Source organism: Haliotis rufescens, unplaced genomic scaffold (genome assembly GCF_023055435.1).
Source record: "Haliotis rufescens isolate VD_foot unplaced genomic scaffold, xgHalRufe1.0.p SCAF_4, whole genome shotgun sequence".
NCBI lineage: Eukaryota > Metazoa > Mollusca > Gastropoda > Lepetellida > Haliotidae > Haliotis > Haliotis rufescens.
In genome coordinates this window covers 11,750,864-11,777,419 of record NW_025964112.1, presented here as the reverse complement: position 1 = coordinate 11,777,419, position 26,556 = coordinate 11,750,864, and the positions used below count along the sequence as shown (strand labels likewise).

General features: G+C 41.0%; 1 protein-coding gene across 1 annotated transcript in view; it reads right to left on the bottom strand.

The window, feature by feature from the left end:
- The window catches only part of LOC124112297 (next to BRCA1 gene 1 protein-like), a 29,491-nt gene extending 5,471 nt beyond the window's left edge, over positions 1-24,020 (bottom strand). The window contains exons 1-17 of the mRNA XM_046472331.2: positions 23,757-24,020; positions 16,823-16,891; positions 15,041-15,082; positions 13,747-14,006; positions 11,145-11,235; positions 10,405-10,638; positions 8,989-9,118; positions 7,954-8,026; positions 7,241-7,444; positions 6,058-6,258; positions 4,935-5,064; positions 4,022-4,136; positions 3,239-3,450; positions 2,115-2,496; positions 1,587-1,745; positions 1,025-1,195; positions 24-357 (exon numbers count right to left, since the gene is read on the bottom strand). Coding sequence (XP_046328287.2) covers positions 24-357; positions 1,025-1,195; positions 1,587-1,745; positions 2,115-2,496; positions 3,239-3,450; positions 4,022-4,136; positions 4,935-5,064; positions 6,058-6,258; positions 7,241-7,444; positions 7,954-8,026; positions 8,989-9,118; positions 10,405-10,638; positions 11,145-11,235; positions 13,747-14,006; positions 15,041-15,082; positions 16,823-16,891; positions 23,757-23,867 — 2,918 coding nt within the window. The 5' untranslated portion in view covers positions 23,868-24,020. The remainder of the gene's footprint in view (positions 1-23; positions 358-1,024; positions 1,196-1,586; positions 1,746-2,114; positions 2,497-3,238; positions 3,451-4,021; positions 4,137-4,934; positions 5,065-6,057; positions 6,259-7,240; positions 7,445-7,953; positions 8,027-8,988; positions 9,119-10,404; positions 10,639-11,144; positions 11,236-13,746; positions 14,007-15,040; positions 15,083-16,822; positions 16,892-23,756) is intronic.
- Between the last annotated feature and the right edge of the window lie 2,536 nt (positions 24,021-26,556).

Sequence of the window (26,556 nt, the reverse complement as noted above, 5' to 3'; positions counted from 1 at the left end):
TATGACAGCTTCAAATAACTTACGTAGACTGAACAGGAGATGTTCCCTCCCTATCCTCTTCTGAGTTCTGATTCTCATCCACGACCCTGGCTGTCTGCATCGGCACAGCTGCGGAAGCTGCTCCTTCCTCTCCCGCCTCCTCCTCCTCCTCCTCCTCCTCAAACTGCTTCTGCTTTGTCTCAGTCTCATCCAGCTGGAGTTGTTCCCCTTCTACTTCCTGTGGTGGGGCCATGACCTCCTGTCTCTGGGCTGCTGGCTCAGGGTCCAGAGCTGGTGTTGAGACTACACTGGACGTGGTGAGGATTTCGTCCAGCGAGGGCTGAGGAGTAACACTCCTTTCCTCTGACAGATTCTCATCTGGATGACAGAAGGAAGGAAGTGTCAGCCTGTTCCATTATCAATATTTACACTACAGCAATTTACCTGAACCAAAGTCTGTGAACAATGTCTCTAAATTATCAGTTGAAAATATATTTCCTATTTAACACTATTTCTTTTTATTATAATTTTTGGTAAAAATATATTCATGATATTACAGGTGATAGATTTAGTGACTTGAAAATCACATACAGAGCTTAAACTTGACAGGTCTTCTGATTATAGGAAGTGCTGATAAGCATATTGATTATATCCAAGGTGCTGTCCTCCATAATATCCTTGTTGAAACTTCCATCCGATTAGCTGTCATTTCACATGCCAATGACAAGTTACTAAACATATTTTCTTCCTACTTTCAGCTTCCCGAGCCATGCCTATATCGAATCGCAATATTACCCATTAAATTCAGGCATGGATATTGGGGGAAATCTTTTTTCACTGAGAATATTTTCTGCAAGATGTTCCTACTGTCTGGCTACTAAATCCAAGCTTTGATGTTTCAAGTGTTTGCAAACTTCCCTAAGCAACAAGTCAGTGCAACAATGCAAATAATCGAACCCTGGACCTTCCGCTCTCTGGGCGATCGCTCTACCACTAGACCACGGGGGCGGTCTTTGTACAAAGAGAACAGATTCTCGGGTCTCACCTGGAACCCCAATCTCGTTCTGGTTGTCATCCAGTGGTCCAGCCGCCGAGCGTGTGAGAGGCATCTCAGTGTTGAAGCAGTCGGGCAAGGGGACGATGCAGTAGTCATCAGAGTCATCGTCAGACAGAGACAGGCTGCTCAGAGACTCAATGTCAGCTTCATCAAATGTATCTGAAACAAAAAAGGATTTCAGTTATTTACTTTTCAATATAACAATCATCCATGTAGAATCTTCAATACCCTTCATATCGTGGGACAAAAGCTGTTGTACATGTACAGCTAGGAAACAATCTCTAGTGATATCTTGAGATTTGATCTCAAGTACAGACCTCAATCTTGACGTATGGTTGTTGAAAGAGGCACTAAATGGATCGGGAGGTAAGACTCAGAGACATAGCTGATTATGTGTGATTGTATCACGTTGCTCATAAAATCAATCACTGGATTGTGCAGTCTAAATCACAACTGATGACTGTGGCTTTAAGCAAACAGTTGCAAATCAAGCTAATCTGTCTTCAGTCTTACTGAGACACTGAGATGAGTATCACATGGAGACATGTACCTGGTTTCAGCTCCAGGCTGGCCATCCTCTGCTGGACGTACTCGGTGAGGTGGGGCAGGTTATTCTCAGCCTCGCTGCCCACAAGCTCCACGCTGCTGCTGTTGGACACTGTTGCAGGAATAAAGGGCTCTGGAGCTGGAGACTTAGGAGGACTCACATCTGAAATACATACCCCACATCATCAATTATCGTGAGGGACGTGCCACATGCACGTCATAGGCATCAAAACAAAACTAAAACTAACAGAATGAAAATATATTGGACTGATGCTCCAAGCTTGTGGATAAAGTCGAGGACTGTTTGTTGCTGCTTGGTATGACAATAATGGCAGCAAAATTATCATTTGCAAACTGCCAAGTTTTAATTGTGGGTTCTGCCCCTTGGCCATAATACCTAGATCAGCTGGTCTTGATTTAAAAAACAAAATGACATTTCATGGTCAATCAGTGTCATCCCTTTGACTTTCCTTCACATTAAACTGTCACAGCAATAAACCAAACTCCCTCCTACGTCATGTACAATACTCACCAAGAGGAGTGTTGTTGGGGGTCGCAGTCTGTGAGGCCTTGGAGGTCTTCCTATCCGACAGATCAAGGAACTCAAAGGAAAGTAGGTCAACCACGCCCTCTACTGCAGTAGCTTCACCAAATTTGGACAAGCCAGCTTTGCTCACCGCCTCCAACACCTGAGTTTCCACCTGTGTAGCCACACTCTCTGTGACCTTGGCCTCACTCTCTTCCACTTTAACCTCATTCTCTTCGACCTTGACCTTGACCTCAACCACTGCCTCTTCCTTGACTTCTGGGATAACAGTGGCAGGGACAAGCTTGGAGGCCATGATGAAAGGGGTTGTCTGTTTCTCTTCCACAGCCTCAAGGAAAATTTCTTCGGCTGGATCATCAACCTGGGGCTGCAGAGGAAAAACAAATAGTGGGATCAGTATACAAACATTCTGATGTCCTACTCCAGATCAAAAAATTTCTTCAACTAATACGAATGCATCACAAGATGGTCCAGCCAGACCACCCACAGAGGCCCGATCCACAAAGCGATGTTCATGCTACGACTGCCGTTTGTCTATGTTAACATATATGAATTATGATTGTCTTAGCTCTAAGATCACTGTGTGGAACATGGCCCTGGACTTGATAGAATATGGCAAATTGTGTAAATAAGGATTTGTTTACAACCCCAAAAACAGCTATGATGTATTCAACATACAAAAACGGTCCTGAGTGATAAATTAGTCAGTAAACAGTAACATTTAGGGACTTAAGTGAGTAATACTCTCACTCAGTAAACTTGACACACAACACCATCTGAAGTTATCAATTACAATGGCAGGTTTGTTTGTTTGTTGTTTAACGCCGCACTCAGCAATATTCCAGCTATATGACGCCGGTCTGTAAATAATCGAGTCTGAACCAGACAATCCAGTGATTGACAGCATGAGCATCGATCCACATATCAACCAAGTCAGCAAGCCTGACCACCCGAACCCGTTAGTCGCCTTTTACGACAAGCATAGTCGCCTTTTACGGCAAGTATGGGTTGCTGAAGACCTATTCTACACCGGAATCTTCACAGGTGTACAATGGCAGGTAGAATGTCTAGTCACTCATCATGCACTCAAAATGTCTCAAGGACAATACCTCCTCAAACTTCTCCTCTGGGTCCTCCTCTTCTTCCTTGCAGGCTACAGTTGTCTGTGCTTCTGTCTGTCCCTCTGTGGACTCCACCATCTTCAGCTGGTCCGGACGTGTCGGCTCCAGGACTTCTTTGGGCTCCACAGCAATGGAGCACCACACTCTGTGGCCGAAGTTCACCCCTCGGTCAAACAGCTTCCAGTGACTCTGGTATCTTCCTGCAATCATCAATAAATCTTTATTAACTTCCCTTATTGTATCTTACTTATCCACACCACCATCATCTGTCACTCCAAACTAATTCTTTATTCTACACAGGACTGGATCAACTCAAGGGGTAAACATCAAGGACTTTATCAATTTGTGTACAATCCTCACCCATGAATATATACACCTGCCTTGTGGTGTAGTTTTCATATTTAACTAACACGTTAAGCCTTGGTTTTAGCAAGACTGAGAATGGTTTTACATCGCTTTTAGCAATATTCCAGCAATATCATGGCAGGGGAGCCAGAAATAGGCTTGAAACATTGTACCCATATGGGGGATTGAACCAGACTGTTTTAACCACTAGGCTAACCCACCATCCCTCTAGGTTTGAGAGAGGTAGAGCATATCATCTGCATATTCTTTAGAGAGTGAGCATAAAATACGCCCCTAACATACAGATCAGTCAGTTAATTTTGACTTCATAAAACCACCCTTCCATCAGCCATGATGACTACCTCATCCCCATCTCACTGACTTTCACAACAAGCAGGGTGTACTGGCAGTGAAGTTGTAACTGACCTGGGTCCTCTGGGGCGATCAGCTCCACAGTGATGTTGCCCTCCTGGCTGGGGGGCAGGGCAGGGACAAACACTTCAGTCTTGGGGGCAGGGATGGTGCCCCACATCAGTCGCAGCTGCAACCAACAAACACATCACTTCCTGTACATCATGGAGAACAAGGACTTCATCTGGACCCCTCTTAAAATGCTTTGTGTGCTGAGATTTACCATTGTTCACCACTGAGCAATCTTTTCAACCAAATTTATCTTAATGACATTTATAAGGTGACATCTGCAAGGTATAGGCAGATTTTGTGTAAGCCTGAAAATGTAACCATGCCAAATGAATCACTTCGTAACAGTTCTAACCAGCATGCAACCACCGAAACAGAGTCTAGTAAAGTGTTGTTTAGTCCAGAAATTACAGCTAATAATAATCAATATGTTAATGTGTGTGTGTGTGTCTGTGTGTGCTGCACACAGCCATATTCCAGCTATATGAAGGCAGCCTGTAAATAATCGAATCATGACCAGACAATCCAGTGATTGATATTGTGAGTAACAATCAACACTGTTGGGGTTCACAGAAGACATGAATCAACAAAGACAGCGAGCCTGACCACCCGATCCATTAAGTCGCCTCTTACAACCCGCATAGGTTGCTGGGGGCCAATTCCAACCTGGAATCCCCATGAGGTCAATATGTTAAAACCAAAATGGACCGAAAATGATGCCAAGAGACAAGTTTGAAACAGAAGGCTAAAATGTCTTGGGCACTGACTGTGGACCCCTTAAAAATATTCAAGATCAGCATGCCACATAATCAACACAAGTTGGGACATGTTGGTCCTTATCGAGCTCTGGAAATTTGTACAAGACACATGACCCCTGGTCAAGATGGTGAGGGTGGCACCTGTGTGTGGTGGCACTGACCTGGGTGGAAGCTGACCACTGGTGGCTGCCGGTATTCTTCATCCTCCATGTCTTCCGCATACGAGTTCCGGGCTGGACACGCGTGTAGTCAGGGATCGTGATGTCTCGCACAAACTCAGCTCCCAGAACCCTGCAATAAAGGAACAACATCACTTTAAAAAAAAAAACAGAGCGCAGAGCGCTAACTCAGTTCCCAAAATGCAGGAAATGTGTTCCTTAAAATGCAGTTTATAGTAGACAAAGCACAGACTCATCTCCAATTGAAATCCATGGCTGGGGGAGTGGGCTTCATCACACTTACTAGATACTTGATCTGTGGCAAGGTGAGTGGGGACATTACTGTGGCAGGGGAGAGGATTGTCTCTCCCTTACTGATTGGGGTACTTGATCTGTGGCAAGGTGAGTGGGGAACATAACTGTGGCAGGGGAGAGGGTTGTCTCTCCCTTACTGATTGGGGTACTTGATCTGTGGCAAGGTGAGTGGGGAACATAACTGTGGCAGGAGAGAGGATTGTCTCTCCATTACTGATTGGGGTACTTGATCTGTGGCAAGGTGAGTGGGGAACATAACTGTGGCAGGGGAGAGGATTGTCCCTCCCTTACTGATTGGGGTACTTGATCTGTGGCAAGGTGAGTGGGGAACGTAACTGTGGCAGGGGAGAGGATTGTCTCTCCCTTACTGATTGGGGTACTTGATCTGTGGCAAGGCAAGTAGGGAACGTAACTGTGGCAGGGGAGAGGGTTGTCTCTCCCTTACTGATTGGGGTACTTGATCTGTGGCAAGGTAAGTGGGGACATAACTGTGGCAGGAGAGAGGATTGTCTCTCCCTTACTGATTGGGGTACTTGATCTGTGGCAAGGTGAGTGGGGACATAACTGTGGCAGGGGAGAGGATTGTCTCTCTCTTACTGATTGGGGTACTTGATCTGTGGCAAGGTGAGTGGGGACATAACTGTGGCAGGGGAGAGGGTTGTCTCTCCCTTACTGATTGGGGTACTTGATCTGTGGCAGAGGCAGTGGTTGAACATACTGACAGGTACTTGAACTGTGGCAGGGAGTTTGTGGTCTCAGAACATAGTAATGGAGGTAGTTGGAGTATGGCAAATGGAGTGGTTGGACTTACTGATAGGGATACTTGAACTGTGGCAGGGGGAGTGCGTTGGACTCAACCTTCTCCTTCTTCTGGGGATGGTCCTTCATGGCGGGTACATCTAGCTTCTCCAGCTTGCGCTTCAGCTTGTCCTCCTTCCTCTTCTGCTTCTCCTGCACCTTCTCCTCACGCTTCTTCATCTTCTCCTGGCGTCGAGCCAACTTCTCAGCCACTCTGAAACAAAGGAGTTGCATACATTGAAAACAGTTTGTGATAACCGCACTGAGGAATCCAAACAGGATGTGATAACAGGGCTGAAGCATTCAAGCCAGCATGTGATAACAGAAGTGAGGCATTTAAGCCAGCATGTGATAACAGAACTGAGGCATTCAAGCCAGCATGTGATAACAGAACTGAGGCATTCAAGCCAGCATGTGATAACAGAACTGAGGCATTCAAGTCAACATGTGATAACAGAACTGAGGCATTCAAGTCAACATGTGATAACAGAACTGAGGCATTCAAGTCAACATGTGATAATCATGTAGAAACATAACATTATTCTGTCTAACGCAATATACACTGCTTAATTAATGGTGGTATCTTTTGAACATAATATATGTAAAGGGATATAATACAATATATATAATGAGTGAGTGAGTGAGTTGGGTTTAACGCCGTTTTTAACAGTATTCCAGTTATATCACGGCATGTCAGCTTAATGGGAGAAGAAAGCCCGAAGTGATGCAGGCCTTGGATGTTTACCACTTTGGTAAAACCCACGAGCACGGGTATGGTGCTGACAAACCTAGAAACATAATCGGGGCGAACCGGGATTCGAATCCACAATCATAGGTTTCTGGCATGCCCCAGGGACGCAACTCTACACAGCGAATCACTGCCCCAAAAAATAAACATATCCACAGCTTTAGTTATTATGTCACCAAAGTGATCAAATATATATAATGTGCAGATCTACAGTTGATTTTGTCAAGTTTCCATTACAAAATGCAACTGGCTATATTCATCCCTACAGAAGAACATTTTATAATACAACAAATGTCTTTATTACGACAACTGTATAAGACACAGAAAGTGAGTTGAAATTCAATAAAATGAAAAAAATATTTTATGTAAATAAATGCTAGCGATCTATTTCCTGATACAACAAAAGGATTGCTTCCTTGTTTCCTATCATGACATGATGGGCACCTACTTCCAGGCTCGGAGTCGGTCATGCTCCTCGGTGTGTCTCTCCGTGTTGTCTGCGTACAGCAGGTGTTTCAGCAGCGGCACCTTGCGGCCCTCCTTCAGTCCAGCATCCAGACACGGGCGTCGCAGCTTGAGGAACACATGGTCCTGGTTGTGGATCCCCGGCTTGCTCTCACAATCCTCACACAGGTCGAAGTTAGGGCAGTTGCTGTCAATGAAATATTTGTTTCATAACCATGGAAATACCATGTTTGTTTGTTGTGTACCGCTGAACGCAGCAATATTCAAGCTACACGACGGCAGTCTGCAAATAATCAAATCTGGACAAGACAATCCAGTGATTGACATCCTGAGCTTCGATCCAAGCAACTTGAATATGACAACATGCATCAACCAAGTCAGCCAGCCTGACCATCCGATCCAGTTAGTCATCTCTAACGACACGCATGGGATGCTGAAGATACAATTCTAACCCGGATCTCCATCATGTTCATAGGTGAAGGAAATATGAAGAAACACTGGCGATACAGTTTGGAAAGTTTCAGAAACACCTGCCTGATTTAAACTTTAGGTCCTAATGGTTCTATGGAAAAATATATTCAAATCTACAAATCTTTCTAGAATCACTTCAGTGCAGCACATGTAAAGTACATACATATCCTTGTGAACGTGAAAGTGTTCCTGCTTTGTCTACTCTAGGGCCATAGCTTGACTTACCCGCACTTATATCTTGGTCCAATGATGGTTTTCTGACACTTGTCACACAGAATCTTCTCGTGTAAATACAAAGCTGTAAAGTAAATATTAGTCTCATTAGAAACATCACAAAGGCAAAGTCTAAACAACACACCAAAGTAGACCAGCAACACCACACCAGCAATAGTCAAGATAGGTGACTATGATCATGACAGCCTGTGAATAACCAAATCTAGACCAGACACCAATGTTACCCTCAAAAAGGGATCAGTGTGCTCTCATGTGAGTGAATGAGTATGGTTTTACACCGCTTTTGGCAATATCCAAGCAATATCATGGTGGGGGACACCGGAAATGAGTGAGCTCTCAAATGTCATTCTCAGCTACCGGAGGAGTATACAGCAGTCTATAAGGTGCGAGAAGGTTAACAGTCACCTTCCCATTTCATTCTACTGGGTACCCTTTCACTGCTGGGTTGAACAGAGGCATATTTCAAACTTAGTCACTTGACTAAAGTTTCACCTGTGTTTCAGCCCTGGCAAAGGTGAGGTGAGGTGAAATGGGGTTTAGCGTCGCGTCCTTGTGTGTGGCTGCTTGTACTAGTCCGGACTGATGCAGATTTATAGCGCTAGCCCACTGAGATGCCATGTCGCAGTTTAACATGAATACCCCACTCAGACACAGTATACTGACTCCGAGCCAACCAGTCCTTGTTTTAGCCCCTTAATGCTGAGTGCCAGACAGGGTAACAACAAGTACCATCATTTAATGTCTTTTGGTAGGTATCACACGGCCAGGGCCCGTACCCCGGACCTTTGCCCTCCGGGCTGACGCTAGGGAGAGAAGCCTGCACCCAGGCAACAATCCACCTACTCTCCATGACCAATATGTTTAACTTTGCCTGATTTGTTTCTTGAACACAGGATGTGCCAACACTGGGACCAGTGCTACCCAGAAATCCCCAGGGGTCCAAAAATTGTCAGAAACACTACCCCTTTCATCTCCCAAAAAACATAACTGGCAACTGAACAATTATTTGAAGGAAAATGTACATACGATGTGAGCTGCGACTCTCCTTGCGGTCGCGGGCACCATATGGCCAGGCTGTGTCCAGGCCACGGAGCACCTGCTTGACTGTCTTCTTGGTGACGTCATGCACAATCTCATTCCGAAGCTCCTGCTTCAGCTGAAAGGGAAAGGCTCATCAGTACAGTCGATTCAAGGACACAAGCAGCTTCCAGCTCACTCCAAATTTCAACTGATCAACAGTCACATCATACATACGGAGCATGACTTGATAATGAAACTAGTCATACAGGGAGACCAGACTGACCAACACGCACATTTGATTCAACACACCAATACTTTATGTCCGCCAAAATAAAGTTCACACACCCCTGCTCATTTTTCTGACTTGTCTTAGCAAAAGTATTTGCTCAACTGACTTTGGTGGACATATCTCTATGACATAATCTCCACATCAAAAGATTTCATTATGACCCAATTCCTTCTATGTGAGGCTTAGAAATCAATCCTTGTAATCTATGGGTAAAACATTTACCATGTATACTCAAGCAACTCCTCATCCATTCTGTCAAATGTTCCCATATTCAGTGACATTTGTGAACAGGTTTCAGTCTAAACTAGTTCCAGTGAATTATATCTTCATTCTTGTATGATAGACACCTTGGACACAATTGCCTCAATAGCTTTGTTTGGCGCCAATGACACAACACTAAGCCTCACCTGGTTTGTTTTTTCAAATTACATAGCAGAAAGTAGTGACTTCCGTATAAACAAGGGCAAAAGTGAGCGTGGCTCACTAATACCCCCGACCCGCCTAGTGTGTCAGTAGTTTAAAATTAAATAATGGATAGGGTTAGGGTTTGAAAAATTCATAAAAAAATGGAAAATTAATAAAAACAATTTTTTTCTTTTGACAACATCCCCCCATATGACACAGATTATATATTTACTAAGTTTGAGATAAATCCACTGAATAGTTTAAGAGAAATCGCGCAGACAAAGTTTTCGGACGTACGGACGGACGGACGGACGGACTGAACCTTGGTATAACTATATACCCCCGACCTAAAAGGTCGGGGGTATAATAATCACAATCAATGTTGAGATTGTAAACCATCAAGATCAGGGCCCCGTTCACAAAGCGATTGTAGCCCCAAGATGTTCGTGACTTCTATACTTTACATAGACTTACAACAGTTGCAGTGCTAGGATCGCTTTGTGGAAGGGGAACCCTCCACAATCAAACTCGTTTTCTTGATAATTTGTACAAATAATACGAAAAAGCTCTTAACAATGTCACAGTATATTTATCATTCTGGGTGATAAAATAAACAGAAAGGATAAAAAGGATTAATCAATCATCCAGTAATTTGCTCAAATAAATCATTGATAAAGGACAGAGGTGATCTCCATCACCAGTGATTACTCAACAAGATCAACACTCACCTTCTCCATGAAATGTACAAATGCCTGGTATGGCATGGCCTCTCCTTCCTCAGACTTCGCAGAGGAGAGTTCTCCAGACTCCTGGTCCTGACTCCCACCAAGTTTGTCTGCAACATGCTTGACCAGCTTGTCCATCTCGTTTGAGGCCAGGTCACTGCCCTGGATTTCATAGTAACAAGCCTTCTTCCGTACCACAGGTTCATGGTAAGCAGGCTTGATGGGCTCTGGCAGGATCTGAGGACAACATGACAGCATATATGCTGATCAGTGTCTACTGGAGTTTTAGCACCTTGAGCATGTCCCGTAGTGATGTGCATTTCAGCATTATATAAATACCTTATTATTGAGGTGAAGCGAAATGGGGATTACAAACGCATATATTTTGCTTTTGCTCTCTCTCTCTCTCTCTCTCTCTCTCTCTCTCTCTCTCTCTCTCTCTCTCTCTCTCTCTCTCTCTCTCTCTCTCTCTCTCTCTCTCTCTCTCTCTCTCTCTCTCTCTCTCTCTCTCTCTCTCTCTTGTCTACAATGAGGGCATAGTGATTAAACCCGTCACCTAGCTGATTGTGTGTCACTGCAACATGACAGTGTGGACCACTGACAGTAGAGTGAACACTGATCACTGCTAGGGAACAATGCACACTGATGCAGGTCATATTCCATCCTTGTCAACAATATTCTAAACTTGTCATTATTAAAAGACAAAACACCCTCAACCCACGACACCTGTCTCTCGTACTCACCTGGTTGTGGATGAGTCCAGTCTCTTCATCAAACACATGGTTAGGTGTCACCTCGCCAGTCTCGGCCAGCTCTGAAGCTACTTCAGGTTGACTGCAGAACAAGACACAACACATGCATGACTCCTGGTGGACAACCAAGTCGTTAACATACACTGGACTTTAGTGGACTTTAACGGACTTTAGCAACTACAAGTGAAGCAACTCCTGCTGAATCAGTTTTCAGAGTGAGTGAGTGAATATTGCTTAACGCCGCATCAGCAATTTTGCAGCTATTCGCGGCGAAAATCAGTTTTCAGAAGAAAAATATTCATGTGCTTATGAATTGCATATAAACCATGTAAACATAATGTAAAATGTTGGATAATATATGAAGATTTACCAATATTCAAGAGATATTAGATTGGCTTGATGCATAAACGAACATACTGGTATGTTGTGTGAAACAATGCCCATGAACGCATCACATGTGATATCATAGATCCATACTAGAGATGCACCATTGGTCTTGTGCAGGATTAGCGTGTAAAGTTTGGAAATCACGTACAGAATATCGTCATAAGAATACTTGTGGTAACACTTGACTGTTAGTTTTGTCATTAAGTGGTACACATAGGAAACATCTCTTCTTAACGTAGATACTTCTCTATATGTTTCTATGCTACATTGTTCTTTTGGTGGTGAGTATATTAACATGAATTGGGAAATTTTTAATTTCGATCTGGAAATATTTCAATGACATTTGCTGCAGACTTGGGGCCGAATATCGGAATCTGAACTTGTACTTTACAACAGAACATTGCTAAAGACGAATATTTTTGTTTCTGTCAATTCTGTATCTCTATATCTGAACCAATTCTCTGCCATTCATAGCTCACATAACACACACAAGTCAAATGTACATATAACCTGGGACCCGTGAAGATCCGGGGAAGAATAGGTCTTCAGCAACCCATGCATGCCATTAAAAGTGACCATGCTTGTCGTAACAGGTGACTAACGGGATCGGGTGGTCAGTCTAGATGATTTGGTTGATGTATGTCATTGTATCCTAATTGCTCATGATGTCAATCACTGGATTGTCTGGTCTAGACTCGATCATCTACAGACCGCCGTCATATAGCTGGAATATTGCTGGGTGCGGTGTTAAACAAAAAGGTGAAATGGGGTTTAACGTTGCGTCCAAGATTATTGCACTTATATAGCGACGTGCATGCACGTATATAGCGACGTGCATGCCCGTGTATGTGTGTGTGTGTGGCTGCTTGTACTAGTCCGGACTGATGCCGATTTATAGTGCCAGCACACTGAGATACCATGCCGCAGTTTAACATGAATACCCCTCTCAGACACAGTATAGTTTTAGCCACTAAATGCCGAGCGCCAGACACAGGGGTCCGGAAAATTTAAAATCCCAATCGGACATTTGCATTTAGGCCACTCCCCCTTCAAATAGCGTATTTTAGTACGACTTTTCACACACATTACAAGTTTACGTATTCATAATATGATGAATTATGAATTGTTTCAATTTAAATTGTTTAATTTACCGGACAATTAATAACAAATAATATCATTTTAGATTTACATGGAAAAAATATGTTTGTTTCTGTTATAATAACGATCTGTTAACGTAGTGAACGGTCTAATTAATATTCATGAGTTATATTCATGAGTCTGCTCAAGTGTACGCATTGTAACATTTGGATCGAGACTATTATCCCATATTTGGTTATCACGTGACCTCACGGGAAAAGGGTTTTTTTTAAACTAAAGATTTTTTTAAAAACAAGACAGATATTTTAATCACAAATACTAAAATATCGTTGATAGCAATAGTTATTTGAATACTTTTTTCATCTGTACTTAATTATTGACCATAAAAAAATTGGATATCGATCGTCCGAGAAAGCAAAATGGCGGTCAATCAAGATTCAATATACGACTAGCTACTGAAAACAATAAAATCTGCAAATCCTCATTGTTTGGCAGATCCGCCCAACTGATCTGCATCGGTCGACTGGCTGTCGTCACGCTTTCGCTTCTTGTCTGAGGCTACGTATCGTAGCATTGTGAGGATAATGAGGTACATCGATGATGCAAGGTATTAATGTACAGTTGTAAACACCTTTCACTCAAATTAACAAGATGTTCTCAGTAATTAATCCTCGATTAATCAGTGTCAACTCAGTTTATTGCCTATTACAGTGATTGACAGATTGGACTATCATGTAGGTACGATGTATTTACAGCAATCAAAACAAACAAAGCTTGTCAGTGTAGTTAATCTTCATTGTGTTGCAACTGCAGACAGAATCAGTCCTAACTGTTGATCATGTCCGGTCAAAATTTAAGAATGTCCGGACAATACTTTTTAAAATGTCCGGTAAGCAATATTTTAAAACGGACATTTGAGATTCCCAATCGGACATGTCCGGCGCATATGACGGTTTCCGGACCCCTGGCCAGACAGGGTAACAAGAAATACCATCTTTTAACGTCTTTTGGTATGACGCAGCTGGACACTCTACCATTAGACGACGGAGGCGGTCCTGTTAAACAAAAAGCAAACAAACAAACAAAATAAACAAACATATAACCTCACCAGTCGGTGTGCTGTGTTATCTGAATCTCAATCTTGTCAGCATCCCTCAGTGCTTCAACCCTGGGCTGTGGTTTGACGCAGGCCTGCTGAAGAACCCTCCCCGGGCCGGGGGATAACAGGTTGTGTTCTTCCTTCTCTGCATCCGTGAACAGTGAGTGGGGGTTCACATGGATCATATGGACCTCTGCTGGATCATAATCATTATCCTGGTCCATGGCCTTCACGTTCAGCTGCAGCACGTTGGCCGTAGTTGATGAGTACTGGCAACAGATAGATATGAACTTATTAGGCCCATCTTGCAGTGTTCACATTGTGCATGATATGTACAGATTGTCAATGTTAATTTCCTGGCCGAGGTCAGATGTTGGTCAAACAAAGGTACATTGCAGGGTATGAATATTAGTGAGAAAGTTTACTAATAATCTACTTTTACCCTTATTTTAAAACTGAGGAAATTATTTTTTCCCCAGATCACTGATTACAAACTTTTCTAAATATAGCAGTCATCTGAATGGGCCTTTCATTTTTTTATTAGTTTACAAAACCAAATGATGTAAACTCACTGAAATTAAAAAAAACACACACATTTGACAAACTGTCGATAATCAAAAGCTGATAGATACACGTTGATGTTTAGCATGTTTAGGACTTCTATTCCAAATAATTGTGTGTGTATACAAAGTACAACTGCAGCAGCTAACACTAAACTGTAAGTTCACATGAAAATTTGGACATGAAATTGTATCATATATTTTTTCAACCACCTATATCATGTATATCATGTCTATTGAAATTTGAGTCGACTATGCTTGTCGTAAGTGGCGACTAACGGGATCAGGTGGTCAGGCTCGCTGACTTGGTTGATGCATGTCATAGATCCAAGTTGCGTGGATTGATGCTCATGATATTATTCACTGGATTGTCTGGTCCAGACTTGATTATTTACAGACCGACGTCATATAGCTGGAATATTGCTGAGTGCGGCGTTAAACAACAAACCAACCATTGAAATTTGGGTCAAATATTTGGTAATCCAACTTAAATTGAACAAAGGCCTGTTCATCAACTGAACACTGTAGTATACATGGTATAACATCAGTCTGCCTCAGCCACTAGTCTGATGCCAGCGTCTAGTAACATTCTGTTCAGTCTGTAAGATTAGGTAATAAATGCCATATGATAACACTAAAATTCACTGAAAATGACGCTCACACATAACAATTCTTACCAAAGCGTCAGAAGATAACTTTTAACAATGTTTAACAATTATGCTTCAGCAGATTTCATCACTTACTCTGAAAGCTTCCTGTAACTCGTCATTGCTGCTCAAAATGCACTGAAATTAAAGAATGGACATTACTTAACATTGGAGGGATCAACTCAGACTGACAAAATACTTGAAAATTCAGTATTGCTGCCTTGATAGTAGATCATAATATTAACATACAAAACATCAAGCTTCACAAAACTACAAAACGTAAACGATGCTGAACGTGTTGAATCTGCAGCAAACACAAAACTTCAAGTGTTATGTAAAGTCAAATGTTAAAATGATCATAGCAGTTCATACATTATTTTATCAGGAACCTGAGGAGATGAGAAATAGGACTTAAGTCACATTCAAGATTATTTAACTTGTATGGCTATGTGCATGCACATTTGTGTGTGGCTGTGTGTACTTATCTTGCCTTCTGCCAGTCTTTTGGGGAAAGCCCACTGACTTAACATGGATACCCCACTTAGACACATTATACTAACTCAGAGCTGACCAATCCTTGGTCTATCTTCTTCATCTTTCAGTGTGGCGTGGCTTGGGATCAAACGACCTTCCCCTCTCTCAGAGCTACTGATAAGCAGTGTAGTTGCGTAAAATACTCCCTCAAAATATTCAAAACCCAAATACTTTCAAAACTTGCATCCAGAAACTCATGCATTAAATGAAGAACTCAAATGTATAAAAACAGCACGTGTAAATACCCATTAAAGCTTTTTCAGCATGCGTACAAAGGAGCTAATTTCCGAAACACAATTATGAGCTAATTTACTTTCCGAGTGAAGCCTATATATTTAGAAAAGTTATATACATCTAAAACATTATTTAATTTTTTTTTTTTAATCTTAACATGTTCACTAATTTTGGGAAAACCAAAAAGAGTGATGAATAGATAAGTGTAAAAATATTGGTTACCCAATGAAAAATGTAATACCGTATTCGACGTAATAAGCGCCCCGCTCTAATAAGCGCCCACGGCGACATTTGCTAAGATATTGGCTAGTGAACAATCCCAATTAGCACCCCTTCCGATTGATCAACGTACACAAGACTTATTTATTCGCGTATAATACGCACTTGTGTGTTATATGCACCCTTAATTATGGGCATTTAATTCTGGAAAAATATATCTGTCGTACATAAACAATTCAGGCTGTCAGCATGAACCACGAAATTTATCTGTCAACTCAACAACAAATATATTTTTTTCACCAAAATAACATTCTAATAAGAGCTCCCTATTTCTAATTTTGAGAGCGCCCTGGGCGCTTATTACGTCGAATACGGTAACTCAATTAACATGATTAAAATAGAAACCCTGGAGCTAAACTCAATTGCTCAAAAAGTTGTCTGGAGCTCTGTCTCTCTAGAAGACCCTCTCACTGTTGCGTCTATCTCAAATTTATCCCAAATATTTTATTACAAATTAGGTAATGATGTAGAAAAACTTGATAAAATCATGAAAGTGTTCACCATTTATCTCCAGCAAAGTCACTATCCAATTTCAAATAATCATGATAATAGCACTCAAACAAAAGTACAGGAAAAATGACATTTTCAAAATGGCTGCCATTTGCATATTCGGGCCATGCTTAAACTTAAAGAGTATTCTATGTGTTTCAGAGGCATCTTTGATGCAATGTAACGTTTGAAGCCACAAGAACGACAATAAGAACATGAGCTCTCATGACGATGACATTTTCAACCTAGCCTGTTCGTATGGGTTAGCTCATGCAGTCGCATGAACTGTTAAATACAAAAAACATGCAGTGTTGTGAACTGTTAAGTACTAAAATCACTAACCAGATCCCCATCTTCATCCTGGTAGCGGACATCTAGCTCATCGGGCTGGTCGTCATACAGAGCCAGTAACTGGAAATAGAACCATTACATGTGAGTAAATGAGTTGTCGTTACAAGGCACCAGATGACTTGTTGAATATTTACTCACCATTCACAATGGGTATTTCATAGTTTTCTTTCAGAATCCAAAATATGTGAAAGCCCTTGGGTGCAGTCTATTGGGCATTTCACACCAATGAGTAGACATTTGTTTTTAATAATTCTGCTTAAAATGCAGGTCACATTCAATTTGTAACTGTTTATGTGCTGCGCCAATGGTATCATGGCACATAACTTGCAACAGCGATAAACACGTCTCTACAACAAAAAGCAAGACCAATTGTATTTCTTATGTGTTATCTACCACAGTGTATTTCATGTAGGTGTGAGACTGCATTCCATCAAACTAAAGATGTGTGAAGAAATACAGGTACAAAAGTTACGACCCGTGAAGATCCAGGGTAGAATAGGTCTTCAGCAACCCATGCTTGCCGTAAAAGGAGAATATGCTTGTCGTAAGACGGGATTGGCTGGTCAGGCTCGCTGACTTGGTTGATGCATGTCATTGTATCCCAATTGCAAGGATAGATGCTCATAACATCAATTACTGGATTGTCTGGTCCAGACTTGATTATTTACAGACCGCCGTCATATATCTGGAATACTGCTGAGTGTGGTGTTAAACAACAAACAAACAAACAAACAAAACAAAAGTAAAATAGGAAACATTGGGTGATGAGTGATTTGGGTTTAACGCTGCATCAAACAGTATTCCAGTAATATAATGGCGCATCAGCGTAATGTGGGAGGAAAGCCCAAAGTGATGCAGGTCTCGGATATTTACCATTTTTCGAATTCGAACCCACGAACATAGGTTTCTGGCATCCACAAGGGATGCAACTCTGCACAGTGATTTGCAGTGCTTTAGACGATTGGGCCACCCGTTCCCCCACATTGAGTGATGACTCGCAGTACTTTTAGTGAGTATTTGTGCACAAGCAACTCAACTTGGGGACAGGTGATATTTTTTGGTGAAACTGTAGCTCTGCCTAAAACTGCTTTGATCATAATTAATTATACCATGGTATTAGCATTACATTGTTTAGAGTGTTGAAAAAATGTCAGCCACAAAAATACATTGTTGCTTGATTTGTATATAAAAAAATACTTAGAATTATAGTTTTAAGTAAAAAAATATATCTGGTTTTGCAAGATGCAGCTGAATGAATATCTAATCTCCAAACAAAATCTCAGCCCTTCCTCCCTCACCCCCCAACTACCCCCTAGAATACCAAATGGTGGGTCCCACAAAGAAGGAAGAAATCTTAATGTAACTTAGACTGTTAGACTTCAGACAGACATTGACCACTTTGGTGGCAAACAGGGTGAATCTTAATCCTATCAGTTTAGGGAAGTAACACTTTCTGTACACAGCTGTGCTAGCTGAACTTAAAAATTATGCCCCCAAACATGTCAAGTGTCAAAACTTTCCATTTGTTGTATTTGAAAGGAGACACAATGGAATGTGTCTTTGCCACTGCATCAACATGAAGTGAACAGTACAGCCCGAGAACTAGTCATATTAAATATCCTATTTCGGTTTCAGTTACTTCTTCCTTGTTTTGCCTATGATCATGATGATAACTGACACAATCACTAAAACCAAAATAAATTTACCAGAATAGTGCATGCATGGTTCGTGACAGGACATCCTCTTGTTAATTTGTTATCCATTGTTACAAACGCAGAGCTCAAGATAAGCTCAAGATAAGCTGTCAAAAATAGCTGCAATGGAAATTCTAAAATAAACATTTCTAAAAACTCCTTAATATCAAATGGCACCAGTTCAGTATGTGCTTTATTTATAGACATGCATTGTTTGGCAAGGGAATATTTAACAGTTTATTTGTTATACTCCATAAATGAACCCTATATTAATACTTAAATCCTTCGGACTGGAATACTGTTAAAAGTGGCGTTAAACTCACATTTATTGTTCTTCTGAAATAAGTTGGCTAAATATTTCACACAATTAACGCTGTTAATCTCTTAATGCAGTGGTTAGAACTTGGATCAATTTGATTTGTCTATTCCATTCACGGTGAACATGAGGGTGAAAGGATGGGATGTGATCAGGATGCTCGTATTATGTACTACATTCAATAAAATCCCAGCCATCTCACCACGCTCACATTGTGGATTGTAAACCATGCATATTATTGGTTATAAGCCAAGTTTTCAAGGTGAAAGTTATCTTTCCTGAGGGAGAGGGAATCAGGGTAGGCTTACCAAAAACTATGACAGACTCTCGGGGTAGGAGTCCTGAAAAAATACACACATATTTGGGGAGGGTCATGAAAAAATGGTCAGTTTATAGTAAAACATAAAGTGTCTGGTATTTTGTTTTTTCAGGGAGGGTTATGGAAAAAATGTACACGGACATGGAGAGGGTCATTCAAAACTATGACAAGCATTAGGGTGGGGTCATTATTTTCAGTCCATTACCAGCTGATCACTGCATCAAAACTTCTGACACACCCAACCCTGTAATATATGACTGGTCTCTTAGTCAGTATCGGTATATTTCAGTTGATAAATCATAATACCAAAACCCAGTAACATGAAAGTAGATGCTGCATCATATTCATTAACAGATAAAAATAAAATGGCAGCATTAGAAATTGGCACTAGTCCAGTAGTCCTTGCCAAACTGGCCAATAAATAAGGACTAATAGAAATTTGCCATTTTTGAGGGTTTTGCTATATGTAATCATTGTGGACTAGTGGAATAAAACTGTTAGTTTCTACCCCTGAAATGGCACTTAATATAGAGGATAAGATACCTAGAGTTATGTGTAACTTGTAACACCACTGTCATGTTTGTTTGCATCTTCCCGAGGCAAGAGAGTTAACTGACTATAAAAGTCCAGTTTCCACCCTTGCCGAACTAGGCTGGTATTATGGAGTTACATTTTGGCTGGACTAACAAGTCTATGCATAGTCCAATCAAATTCGCGCAACGAAATCGAAATCCGGTTCATAAACTGTCGCGCAGATTTTGGTCGATTGCAGGATTTGCAAAGCATGCACACCACCAACTCGTTATCAACAGATATTTTCCAAACCTTTTCAAATGTTTTTAATCAATGTGCCAACGTGATTTGATGCACTTTGCGATGTAAGACCCATTTTATCACAATATAGATCTTGATTATCTATCAGATCGTCTTGACTGGGCGCAGCCATTTTGTTTGAAACGCATGCAAGTGATGGAATCGGATTGGTCCATAGGAGAGGCTCAGAAGAGACATAACTCATAATAACTATTGGTGGCACTACGATCGAGCCCAGGAATTCGAACCTAGTTAGGGTGGAAACTGGACTTTTATAGTCAGTTAACTCTCTTGCCTCGGGAAGATGGTTTGTTTGTTGTTTAACACTGCACTCCAGCTAGTTCACTATGTCAATACCCATGTCTGGACCAGACAATCCAGTGATTGACATCATAAATATTGATCTAATCAACTGGGATATGACATGCATCAACCAAGTCAGCGAATCTGACCACCCAACATTGTTATCAAAGTCTAGTTATGACAAACATGGTTTGCTTTAGACCTATTCAAACCTTGACCTTCATAAGGTTACAGCTATCATGGATGTGTGTAACACACTTTCACACCATTACTAACTTCACTATGTGTACAGATTACAGGGGTAGAAACTAACAGTTTCAGTCTACTAAATTATAATGATAACATATAGCAAAACTCCTAAAAATAGCAAATTTCTACTCATCCTTATGATACCTCTCCTCTTGGGTAGATGGTCAAGGACTACAGGACAAGTGCCAATTTCTAACGCTGGATAAACATAACGTAGCGTAGATGGCCCACCTGGATAGCCAAAATTTCACCTCTTCTCCAAGATTTTTTTAATTGTACATTAATCTTGCATCGTGTAAATACGATGCGAAAATATTGTGGGGGTTGAGGTCGTGTGAATGTTTAACTCAAAGAAAGATATATCTCTTTTGTCTCATAAGACTGAGACCCGGCGGCCATTTTGTAATTTTGTGTACAGCAACATCATTATTCTCTCATAAACTGCCACAAAACGAAGCGAGCTCTATCTGGTTATAAAAAGGGTTAATAGAGTATCATTACTTGTGTTTGTACTCTATTTTATTAATTTTAATCAAAATTTCATTGCATATTGTTTACATTAATTTTCGACGAAGTTGTGAGCGGACAGATCGGTAGACCGCACAAACTCACCGTTATTTACAACCACAACAATCAGATTACTGCTACTAAAGCCTTGAAAGACACCTCAGTTGACAGAGAATGGACATATATATTATAAATGCAATACTTTGACCAGTTCAAGCCATAGATGTTGTATTCTGACTATAATATGTCAACAAAACATATTCGTGATCGAAATAGTTATTGGTCAAACTGTTCCATACGTCAACAATATCTGGCAACAACAATCAGCTGTACCAAAGTTACATGCTTAGGGTTATTATTATTTTATAAACAGGAAAAGCAGCAAATAAAAAAACACAGAATTGGAAAGTATTATTCCTGATATAATCAGATACACATACTTCCAATCATTGCAGCAAAATTCTTTCACATTATTATTATTGGGTTTTTTTCAAAGGATTCACCAAGCAAGGTTACAACAAATACCATCTTTTACTGTATTTTGGAATGACGCTGCCGAGGATCTAACCCCGGATCATCAGCTCTCTGGACAGACGCTCTACCACTTGACCACGGAGGTGGTCCAGAGTCCAGTGTGAAAATGATTGAGCATCTTCACAGACACAATAAACTTTGAGTGACATTTCACATGCTTTGTATATGTGTGGTAACATGTCCACTGTGTCAACATGTACTGGACAGGATACTAAACCTCGTATTGGACCCGTGAAGATCCGGGGTAAAAAAGGTGACCATGCTTCTCGTAAGAGGCGACTTACAGGTTAGGGTGATCAGGCTTGCTGACTTGGTTGATGCATGTCATCCATTCCAATTGCGTGGATCGATCGCATGATGTTAATCACTGGATTGTCTGGTCCAGACATGATTATTTACAGACCGCCGTCATATAGCTGGAATATTGCTGAGTACGGTGTTAAACAACAAACAAACAAACAAACCTCGTATTGACCGTTTGTAACCTCAACATATGACTATAGTGTTATGAGACTAGAAGTACCTGGGGCTATATAACCTGATGTGTGATTCATCATAGATGTCAAAGTAGTCAGTTCCCCAAACACAACATACCAACAAATTCTTATACACCTGACTCTTGGAGGAAGAATTCAGAAACCATGACCTACGTAAATTAACACGAATCCTCGATCTGACAATATATATTAATATATAACAATACATATATAAAGAAAACTAACAGACAGGGACTGTACTCTGCACTCGTCTGAATAATGATGGTAACAAGACATATCATGAAACCTTGAATACCTTGGACGTGTTTAACACTGTACCTCAGCGTTAGAAATTGGCACTAGTCCTATAGTCCTTGCCAAACTGCCCAATGGTAAAGGTATCATAAGGACTAGTAGAAATTTGCCCTTTTTAAGGGTTTTGCTATATGTTATTGATATAAGGACTAGTGGACGAAAACTGTTAGTTTCTAACCCTGTACCTTTCACAGGGATTCAAAATTAACACAAGTCCTCTTGTCTGAAAAGAAGTAAAAGTTCAGGAAGGACAAGTGACATTTCTTTGTGGGCACATCCACATGATCATCCACAATATTTCAAGTAAACCAGCCTTGGCTTGTTTTCAGAGTTTTTGATGCACTAATACAAAGAAAGTATGACCTTCCCCTAATATTACAAAATGCAAAGAAGTTTATATTTTATTATTGCACATAACCCTCCCTAAACACGTGTATTACCATGATTACTTTTATGACTATCCCCCACTCTTATCCTAATAAAGACAATGTATACAGGGTGATGAGAAATGTGGACAGCAAATATAAAACTATTCGTGTGACTTATCAAATGACCAATGCCTTGGGCATGTTAGGGCAGTTTATCCTTGTTGGAACTTTGCCAATAAATGATTAAGGATGATATGCGTGATAAGCATGATAAGAGAAAAGCTGTGACTGAATTTCCTTCTTGTTTGAGTAATCATATCCTGTTCCATCCCCATTGAGTGTTTGTATGGTGGTCAACCCTGTACCTATATTTCGATTCAACAATGTAATTGTTACTTAATTTACATAATCATGATCTAAAATTTACTACTCTACAGACACATCAATTCAAACATACGTGTATCCATATCTGACATTTTTTCATAAACACTTATATAATCATGACCACGTATTAACATGTAATGACTGTTCATAACTTCAATATTTAAATAATAAATTAATTATTCTAGAATAGCTGTTATAACGCGATCGTCAATCTGATTAGCTTTCAAAATCAGCTGATGGCGAGACCACGGCGATACGTGATAAACCTTTGACCTCTTTTGTAGGTCATACCAGTCTTCGTGAAATGGTGTTTTTGCATTAATCCAACCACCAAATATTGATAAATACTTCGTAATTTACTTAACAATTATTTGGACATAACAACACGTCACTTATCCCAATTGAAATTCGGAACACGTAGACCTACAACGGATGACAACACAACAAAATGTCGGCTACCATTGCACCACAAGATGTAAACAAACCCTTTTACTTCAAATCTAAGCACTTATTCTTTAGCACCTACAGCGAATTCAAACAAAACATCAATGCTTAACTTATAACTTATCAAATAAAAGTAAAACCAAACAAAATCACGGAGGTTTACAGGCACATTTCGAAGCTAATTTTCAATATTGTTGTCTCACCATCGCTCGAAGATCTCGCCATGAAATTCCTTGGCTAATATAAAACGGCTCGGGCTGCACATCGTCAGATTGTCCCAGCAGCTTCACTACTATCACTATAGCCTCACTCATTTTCTCTTACTGATAGTTTTTTGTTTCAAACTCAGTGACAACTTGTGTAAGAATGGTCACATATAATGATTTCGAAACCCCAATCGTAGATCAGGAAAACCCAGCAGCCATCTTACTTTCGTGGTCCTTATTACGCACCTTGTACAATGTGAAGAATATAGTCCAATACTTTTTCTTGGCAGGATTGCAGTGCTACTTTCTACACGATCAACAATAATAACTGATTGAACCTTAAGGTCGGTAAACAATATACTGCCGTTATAGAGAAGTATTGCATGTCACGATTAAAGGTTTGGCGTATGAATATTGCATTTTTCAAAACAACAACAAAATAAGTTACTATTTATAGAACATGACGTGCTTCCTTGTGCCATACGTAAACATTGACGCTCATTGGTCACGTGTGTTGGTATCATATCCACGCGAAGCATATTCTCGAAAGACACGTACCAAGTATGACATAATTTTTTATCGTTGTCAATTCGACGGCGTGTAGTAATCCACAAGTGTGTTCAATTTAATCGATCAAAGTGAAATTGTTGTGGGGTTCTGCGGGTGACAACACCTCCCCCATCCCACCTAAACTGGTTCCACTGTTGGTGCGCGATCCACTATATATAAGACAGACAGTTTAACACACACACACCCTCCCTTTTGTTAAATGTAAAAACTAGCCCCATTCTATTTTTTCAAAAATGTGAGGCGGGTTGCAATTTATTTGTTACACATTCAAACTAACCTCAACCTGAAGGTAGGGTTGTGTCCCTTGGACACACAAGGAACCTATGATCATTGGTTTGAATCTCTGTTCGCCCCTATTATGTTCCTGGGTCTGTCAGCACTATACCCGTTCTACAAAGCGATCTTAGCCCTACAACTGTTGTGAGTCAATGGTTAAAGTATGGGATGTACGACCACCTTAGCCCTACGATCGCTTCGTGGGACGGGGCCCTGCATCACTTGGGGCTTTCCTCCCACATTAAGCTGACACGCCGTGATATAACTGGAATACTGTTAAAAGTGGCGTTAAACCCAACTCACTCACCCACTCAACCCGAAGGCAAAGAATCTCGCATAACCTAAATAAACTTCTCCTTTACCTCAACCAGACGCCGCCCTGACACGCAACATTCCTTATGATGTATGCATGAACCGATTATATTTGAAACTAAAATGATCATCTGTCACGTTAATCTGAAATATAGATGAATATACACCACTTCCAAATCGCCAAAATGAACGAATACGAGATATTCCCCCAAATAACTTTCAACCAGGTTGGTTCCATCGAACCCTTTTTTTTGTATATATTTTTTTTTATACAAATTGATATCCCCAAGCTGTGTGTCCCTTACCCATCGTCTACACATGTTCCTGGGTGTCTGTAGATAACCTTGTACTGCACAGGAAGCCTGTAACGGGGAGGTAAGTGAAATGGGGTTTAACGTCGCGTCCAAGATGATTGCACTTATATAGCGACGTGCATGCACGTGTGTGTGTGGCTGCTTGTACTAGTCCGGACTGATGCCGATTTATAGTGCCAGCACACTGAGATACCATGCCGCAGTTTAACATGAATACCCCTCTGAGACACAGTATACTGACTCCGAGCCGAGTTCTAATTTTAGCCTCTTAATGCCGAGCGCCAGACAGGGTAACAACAAGTACCATCTTTTAACGTCTTTTGGTATGACGCGGCAGGGGACCGAACCCCGAACCTTCCGCTCACCGAGCGGACGCTCTACCACTAGACCAAGGAGGCGGTCCGAAAACTTTAACGAAACCTCCTTATTAGCTTGTCAGACTGTATGTGTCAAGTTAACGGAATATAAGAAGGTAGCGATTGAGTCAAGGGTAACTGAAATTATGTTCCGCCGCAGCCAGAAATTTTCCAGCTGTATCATGGCGGCAGGGAAAAGGTCGAGTCTGGACCAGGCAAACCACTGACTGCAAGAATGTCCAATGGTTTACGCCATCGGGTCAGGTTAAATTCACACTAATAATGTTTCTTGTGTTGTCAGACATTCCTTATTGCAGACAATGTCTCAAAGATTTACAGATAACGCAACTATTTAACACAAATCACTTTTTAAAAGAAGCGAGTGAATGCTATTTATGCTTCAAACTTCAAGCTGTCTCTCGGCGTCCTGTAGATTATCGGTCCTGTATGAGAGAAATTGCTGGTTGATACTACGAACAACGTCCCACGCCGCCGGGTCTACGAGTATATGGAAATGTCATTTATTGTCTAACAATGTCGTAATTCTATTACTCTCTTGAGATTCAGTTTTTTGACAATGATTAGTTGGTAGGGAATGTAATACTATCTAACGTAAGCATTGCTGTGGAAGCTGCTATATTTAGATAATATTTGGAGTCAAGTGTAACCTAAAATCTTCCGGAGCAGCTAGACTAGTCAAGCACTGTATAGAATCATCTGGGCGGTATTTAGACTATATAAGGGAACACGTGCATGCCTCTATCAGGCGATCATTTGTGAAATTCACCCAACATGTTAATGCTTTCAAAAGACTACAGCCATATTGTAAAAGACATTGAACTGCATGTTAAAAAGAATACAGATCTTGGTCATCTAGTGATCAAGTTAAGCTTTACTTTTGTCGCCACTGGTACAAGTAAAGGGACGCAACTCGCGTGCCCGCAGCTGGCGCTTATGAAGGAAGCGTCA